The 7555-nt window shown below is 53.8% G+C and overlaps 3 protein-coding genes and 1 non-coding gene across 4 annotated transcripts in view; 3 read left to right on the forward strand and 1 right to left on the reverse strand.

Moving 5' to 3' along the window:
• VDBG_01875 (conserved hypothetical protein) overlaps positions 1–155 on the forward strand; it is a gene marked incomplete at both ends in the record, with an annotated part of 1053 nt that extends 898 nt beyond the window's left edge. The window contains one exon of the mRNA XM_003007641.1: positions 109–155. Coding sequence (XP_003007687.1) covers positions 109–155 — 47 coding nt within the window. The remainder of the gene's footprint in view (positions 1–108) is intronic.
• Positions 156–595: 440 nt separating this feature from the next.
• VDBG_01876 (ubiquitin homeostasis protein lub1) lies at positions 596–3032 on the reverse strand (the record flags this gene model as incomplete). The annotated part of the gene is made up of 3 exons (XM_003007642.1): positions 596–1773; positions 1823–2912; positions 2985–3032. 3 exons carry the CDS (start codon positions 3030–3032, stop codon positions 596–598), a joined length of 2316 nt encoding a protein of 771 aa, XP_003007688.1.
• A 1076-nt stretch (positions 3033–4108) lies between these two features.
• VDBG_01877 (serine-threonine kinase receptor-associated protein) lies at positions 4109–5356 on the forward strand (the record flags this gene model as incomplete). The annotated part of the gene is made up of 3 exons (XM_003007643.1): positions 4109–4245; positions 4305–4936; positions 4990–5356. The coding sequence occupies 3 exons, from the start codon at positions 4109–4111 to the stop codon at positions 5160–5162; spliced, it is 942 nt and encodes a 313-aa protein (XP_003007689.1).
• Positions 5357–6074: 718 nt separating this feature from the next.
• Positions 6075–6145, forward strand: VDBG_15029. Its single transcript has one exon. It is a non-coding gene; the product is annotated as a tRNA-Gly (tRNA).
• Positions 6146–7555: the final 1410 nt, after the last annotated feature.

Here is a 7555-nt window from a genome sequence, read left to right on the forward strand (position 1 = left end):
AGAAGCTACCCGAGGGGCTGGCGCGGTGTTTGTTTTTTTCGTTTTTGGGACATTTGTTTCATCTTGTATATCCGAGGCATAGATCAGCGGCGTTCGGGGCGAAATCAGGGACGCCACACGTGCGGAGGTTGGGAAATCCGTTCTTTTCATCGTAGTCGTAGGTGTTCTGTCAAACAGACAGATACCACGGGGGGGCATTCTCTCCCTCCCATCATCGTGTTGTTTATTACATGAGTCTGTCCTTACTAGCAGGACGAGAGGAATCAAAATGATCTTGATCCACACTTGGGGCTGCTATTTGGGCGATCCCGTGTACCAGACACACACTCAGTGCTCGAGCATATTCTCCACAAGAATCTGCGAAATTTATACATTTCGTCATCAAGTTCAAGACAACGAAGCCCTGGATCAACATGTTCAATGGACAAACGGCTAGCCAAATACCGTACAGCTCACAGAATGGCACCTTCACCCCTTTGGCAACATCTCATTAGACTATATACCTGCAGCAAGGGCAAACCTTCATTTGAAGCCTGTTGATAGTCCTCCTACTCTATGCCAATGCTTCATCCATCATAATTCATAAATCGCAAGCCTACCAAAGGCGGTCCAAGCACTCTCCAGCGACATCCTTCACCCTGGGTTCAGTAGCTTTGCCTTTGGCCGCTTTCACCCACTCCTGTGCCTTGAGCGACTCAGCAATAGCTTTATGACTCGTGGCGAAAGTACCCAGTCCGACAAGACCGCGGTATAGCACCTCGGAGTCGTTTTGTTCCGTCAGGATCTTGCCCAATACTGACAGCAATTGCTTGGGCAGGTCTGAACCCTCAAAGACAACCTTGTCTTTCCGGCTCAGGACGGAGTAGTTGATGATGGTGGTAGTCGCGGCAATGAGCAGGTTGCGGTTGTGTTGACCGATGGGTGTTCCGTCGGCTATGCCCACAACGCGTTCCAGGAAAGAGGCCACGGTCGAGGCCTCTTTGGCTACGACCTCACGGCCTTCCTTGGAGCTGAACAGGTTGGCGACAGTTCTGAGGGCCATCATGACACTGTTCTCGTTGGGCGGGCCGCCTTCGGGGACATCTGCGGCACTGCTGATGACCACTTGGACAATAGACCCGAGAATTGACGAGTATCCAGCGACAACCGGTGATGGTGCCATACACCTCAGGAGATCCAGGCCTGCAAGCCGGTCGGTATACGGCCATCTAGAAACGATTTTGATCGCCAAGTTGAGTCCAGGTTCGCTGATGGCTTTCGAATTTTCTACTGCCTGGCGGAGCTCCTGTAGCGATGCCTGCTCTGTGGGGTTGAGGGCAAAGTCTTTGCGACCTGATGAGATCATATTGGAATTGGTCTGCAAGATCTTGTTGACCATGGCATCGTACTTAGCCGCTGTAATGCTAAGGAAATCGTTCTGGGGCAGCACATTAGGCTTCGCGGCGGGCTCGCCAGGTTGATACCTGGCCTCAGTGCCGTACGGATCGGCAGCCGGGGGGGCTGCCTGACCAAGTGTCGCACCCTGTGTATTCTGGGTGATAAAGTTGGCGACATTGTCGAGGTACGTGAGGGGCAGCTCGTTATCACCGAGGAACTTAGTAGCGGCTTCGTAAGGGTTTTCCGAGAGGTTGTAAGGAAGCTTTAGGGGTGGCTTTCCGTCTTCGATGTCAACGTCAAATACAAAGTCGTATGACTTACCCTTGTAATCCGTCTTCTTGCCACTACTCGCAGCGGAGTCGACCACTGTGCCTATGCTTATCCATTGCTGTTGGCCTATGCTTTGTCAGTATGCGATGGGCGTCTACGATGGGGTTATGCTTACTCGCAGACCACTGATGGGCTGTGATTGAGCCGTTGCCCTCGTTGATCATTTGCACCTGGCCCTCCTTTGTGCCAGATCGCTGTTGGAGGAATTCAGGCCCTGGCAACTTCTCCTTGTTGATATCAGGTAGTTGCTGCTGAGGAATCGAGGACGCTTTGATGGACTCTTCGAAGCTGGAAAGGGTTTCCGCATCCGCCAGTCGGTCGCTGCTGCGGGTGAAGATACGAGCGACGCCATCGCTGGCGCCAGACACGATGTCACCTGTCTCGGGGTCCGCCGCCACAGCCCACACCGAAATTGCCGGGTGCGTGATGGATTGGATGCACTCAATGCCCTTCCACACCCTTAGTGTGCGATCCTCACCGGCGCTCAGTAGCTCTCCGGATGGCAGGCTTGCCAACGAGTAGATGAAGCTTTCGTGGCCGATCAGCTCGGCAACTTGCTGGCCATTGAGTTTCCACAGCCGAATGATACCATCATTGGTGGCGCTGGCGATGTCGGCGCCGCTCGGGTGGCCCTTGGGTACGCGACACAGCGCACGTACAACGTCTGGTGTGGTGATGGTGGATGCCGGTGCAGCCTCTCCAGCGACCGCCTTACGAAGATCGTAAATGCGAATGTTCTCGTCGGCACAGCCGGTCAGCACCGTGTTGTCATCTAGCGCCAGAACAGCCCAGACAGCCTTGTCATGGCCACTCAGCCGCACCTCTGGCTCCCATGATGTTGTGCTCCAGATGAGGGCCTGAAAGTCCCAACTCCCCGACACGATATAGTTGCCAGTCGGGGACACATCGATGCTGCAGACGTTCTGGGAGTGGCCGACGAGGAGACGCTCGGCATCATCACTTGCCGAGGCGTTCGGTTGGCGCACTTCGACAAAGGTGTCCTTGCCCCCAGATACCACAAGACCTTGCGGGAAGAGGTTGGAAGGGGGAAGATACGCTACGGCATTGACGAATTCCGAGTTCTGGCTGGAGACTGTAGGTTCAAATGTTGGCGGGGAGGTTCCGGTTCGCTGCCATTTGCGGACGCTGCCATCGCGGGACGCGGTCAAGACGGCATCGGGAGAAGGAAAGCTGACGGCTTTGACCTGCGAGGCAAAGATAAATGCGTTAATTCAAGAATATTGAGGGTACTGTTCCCAGGTTTGCCAGCGACGTACATCAGAGTCGTGGCCGGTGAGTTGGGCCGAGAGCTTGAAGTCAGTCATGGCGGATCGGCGGGGTAGGGATGGGTCGGATAGCTTGTTGGATGGCTGGCCAGAGAGTGTCGGTGCTGTAGGGTCACCTGCGTCAAGAAATCGAATGGGTGCGATGCAGAACAGCAGGATTCATAGCATTGAACGATCAAACAAGGACCAAAATCGGGAGCGCTCGTGTGGCAACCGTGTGGCCGGAGAAAGGGGACAAGGTGATTTGTCAAGATGAGGAGACCAGAGCGTCTTGGGAACTGAGCTACCGATGACGATGGAAGCTGGGAGTAGGCGGCCAGCGGCATGGTGTACCCACGCACATGGCCGGTGCGAGTTAGGTAATCCCCCGCGCTGCTTCCTGCCGCCCGCCAGGGGAAGGAGGAGCTTCTACAGCAGAGCTTCCGCCTAATCCTCGGATCGTGACTCAAGCTTCAGCACGGATCGTCCACAGTGGGCCCGGCCCCTTGATGGCGGGGCACGTCTCATGTCAGGGTCCATTTGCTTCCAGCAACGTGAGCGACAGCCAGCTAGCAGCTACCAGTGCCAATTTGAACCCCCCTCCTCCCCTACCCCCTTCTTCCTTCCTTCCTTCCTTTGCCCCACACTGGTCGAGACACGGGACGATTGCTGTGGACGGGCATCTGCATTTCTACTTTCTTCCCACGTCGTTCTTCACGGTCTTCTCCAACATTCGAGGCGGTGGCCACTCCTTTTCCGTCCCATCTCGAGTGCCTGCAACGTTCTCCTCCTTCGATCCTGGTCACGACAGGCACGCTACGACTTTACGACGTCACGGCTGTTTTCCTTTATCACCATAACGATACCCCTCGGCTCACATCACCACCGTCGCGACAGCACGCCTCCAGACAAACCTTTCGACGCCCCCTGATTGTCGCGCGCATCTTGCACAACCCCGTATTTCGAAATCGACATAGCGACTCCTCAAAAACACCTCAACATCATGTCGACCGACACAGGCGCAGCACGGACCTACGTCCCCCTCACGTGCCACGGCCACTCACGCCCCGTCCCGCACATCTGCTTCTCGCCGCTCGAGAAGGACGGCCAGTATTTCATGATCTCTGCTTGCAAGGATGGTAATCCCATGCTTCCGCGATGGTCTCACCGGCGACTGGATTGGCACCTTTATCGGTCACAAGGGTGCTGTCTGGCAGGCCAGGCTGAGCCCCGACCTTAGCAACTCGGCCACTGCCTCGGCCGACTTCACTGCGTACGTTCGTTCGTATGCGCCACATGCCTGATGCAGTATAACTGACGTGTCATCCACAGCAAGATCTGGGACACCCACACCGGCGAGATTCTACTTACTATTCAGCATGATCATATCGTCCGCGCCGTCGCCTATCCCCCCGACAACTCGGATCTCATTGCCACCGGTGGCCATGAGAAGAAGCTGCGCCTGTTCGACCTTTCTGAGCATGGACTGTCTCACAACACATCAAGCCCTGCCTCCGAGCCAAAGACGATTGCCGCCTCCACTGGCCACGAAATTGGCGAGGGCATTCACAAGGAGTCGATCAAGATTATTGTTTGGACACAGAACCCCAGCATTATTGTCACCGCCTCAGGCAAGACGCTGCGTTGGTTTGATCTGCCAAGCCGGCAGCTTATCAAGGAGGAGGTTCTCGACGGCGAGATCAAGTCATGCGAGCTTGTTTCGCTAGCTCCTGAGTACACATCACTCACGGACATCGGTGGTGGCCTGCCCGTGCTGGCTGTCTCTGCTGGTCGCTGGGTCTATTTCTGGAGTGGACCTGATGCCACGCAGGAGCTGAAGCGTCTCGATATGAAGCACACAGTTGCCAGCGTCGGACTTGACCTCAAGGGCCGCAAGTTCGTGGTCGGTGAGGAGCCTGGCACCTGGGGAAAGGTCTGCCGCTGGGATGATGGAAGTGACATTGGTATGTCTTGGTGTTGTGATGGACTGTCAGTGAAAGATCTAATCCGGTTACAGAAACGCACAAGGGACACCACGGTCCCATTTGGTCGATCGCTTTCTCGCCAGACAACAAACTGTACGCGACGGGATCAGAGGACGGTACTATCAAAATGTGGAAGAACTGCGACGGGCCTTATGGCCTCTGGCGTGTGGACAAGGTCGATCAGCCTGAGAAGCCTGCTGCTTAGATGGACAGCGAACGCAGGCTCATATCATCCTCGACTGACGATGGCGGTGCTTTGTTCACCCCAGGCAGCAGTCGCGTCTCGTCATACCACTCCCTCCTTACACCGATCAGCTAGAGTAGACAGGGATGCCGCTGGGCACAGGAAGCATAGTACAGAGACAGAAGCAAATACGAAGTCTCTCAAATTCTCAAAGACTATCACAATCAAGGCGTTTGTTCATATGGCTCTTCAAACCATATGTCGCTGGATTCTGCAAACAGTTTTTAGAACCATGCTGCGGAGCGCAACCTGCTTGCCATTGCTCAATTCTGGAAAAAGGGCGGGGTTTGAATAGCCAATACTCGCAAAGTCGGTGACGAAATTTGTTTTGCAACACGAGGCACAACCCTTTACACAGGTTTTTCGGTCATCTGGGTGCCTTGATACCCATAGTGACTTTCACGATCCCTTGTCTCAGCACAAGTATACCGACTGGTGAGCTGGGTGCCTGTCCGAACGTCACTGCCGGCCGTCATGATTGTCATTACCGAATGCCACGAACATAGAACGATCGAAGATAGTTAGCATGAATTAAACACAGTGGGCATCACGCAGTGGATTATGCATGCTTGAGTTCAATTGGTGTTGTACATCGGTCTCAAACACTCGGAAAGGCCGTGTGATACTTGAGTTTGATATTGGGCAATGGAAGCCATATCAGGGGAGCAGCGTCACACATCACGAATGAGGGCGATACAGGGGAGAATGATTTTGACACTCACCACATAGGAAGCCGCGTTGTTGGAGTCGGAAAACGACAATGGGGTTGTGGAGTAACGCAAGGAGATGTTGATTTGGGAGCGCGAACTTACCTAGAGTGGAAGCATTTCGTAGGATATATTCCGGTAAGGAGACACACCTTGTCATCAACTAGCGTGAATGGTTTAGTGGTAAAATTCTCCGTTGCCATCGGGGAGCCCTGGGTTCGATTCCCAGTTCACGCAGACTCGATTATTTTTGCCTCCATATCACGGTCTACGTGAAGACATGCCTGCATCAAGGAAGCACGCTGAGGAATGGAGTGTCCTTACGTTTTCTGGTGTTTGGCTGTCACATTTTATGAAGTACGTCGACATCGTGGTGTCCCTTATCGACTCTCTCGTAACCCCCCGTGTCCAAAGCAACCCTGGCATATGTTTTGCTTCAGACTTGTCCAGCAAGGGCTAGCTAGTTTCCGATTGCTCCCGGATTTGTGTTCCCATTGATTGACTTGACTGATGATTGGTCCTGCTCGAGAATATACCTAATGTGCCAGCTTAGTTTGGCGGTGTCTGCTGCTCTGTCGCCAAACTATGCACTCCAGAGTGAAAGAGATGGACGGAAGAAGCATCGTAGGGATGTTGACTTGAAGGGGACCGATGCCATTTTCTAGAACTGCAATTTGATGAGGTGTCAGGGTCTCAATGACTGTGTTGGTTAGTAATCGGAAAGGCTGTATACCACGACCATGAAAGGCACAGGTGACAGGCCATGCCTTGATTGACCGCTACGCAGCAAATTTTCCTCTTAGTGGTGAACATTGAATCTTATTGTTTACTCTTGCAAAAGGAGTAGACATGTGACTTAGTGTCTGACTTCAGTAAGGTAAGGAGAGATATGTCTTTGGTAGATTCTGTTATGATTCCGTCGTGTACCTTGGATCTCATGATAGGCTCAGCGTGGGCGTGTATGTAGGCATATGATATGGCGCCTCATCAGCCTTCCACCAGAGAATTTAAATGCCTTCGAAGACATAAAAGATGCAGCTCGCGCATTTTTTGAGAGCTGGAACCCTTTTGAGTAGGAGGAGTGATGCGCCGGGGTGAGTTCTGGGAAGGGAATCTGGGGTGATGGGGGTTCATCACAGTCGGGAACCAGTTATGTAATCATGCCGCCGCGTTTGGACCCCTCCACGACGCATCTCCCATTTCCAAGCTCCAGCAGTCGAACCGCGTCGTTGTTGTAACCGAATGTCACCACCCCTCTTCAGATATTGTAGCTTTGCCGAGCTTCAGATCGCCGCTCCTGCGTACATCTGAACGACATCATATCTAGCTAGCTACTTGCCGGATTTGATTGGCCCCCGCCAACCCCCCCCCGCGACGTCAATTGACACTCTTACCCTCTCGGGCGCAGTACCTTTCGCATCAGCAGCTCGTTGTCGCATTCCGCGGCGCCTCGCGCCCATCAGCCGTGTCCTGTCGCTTGACCGGCTTCCCGAATACTTCGACTGAGATTTGACTTGACCTCGGCGTCTGGCATTAAGCATCATGCCCGACAACATGGACGAGGACGACAGAGGTGTGCATCCTCCCTTCGCCCAAACCCTCGGTGCTTCACTAACACATAACTGCAGAGTCGAACGCCAGCTCCGA

This window comes from Verticillium alfalfae, genomic scaffold, assembly GCF_000150825.1.
Source record: "Verticillium alfalfae VaMs.102 supercont1.2 genomic scaffold, whole genome shotgun sequence".
Taxonomy (NCBI): domain Eukaryota; kingdom Fungi; phylum Ascomycota; class Sordariomycetes; order Glomerellales; family Plectosphaerellaceae; genus Verticillium; species Verticillium alfalfae.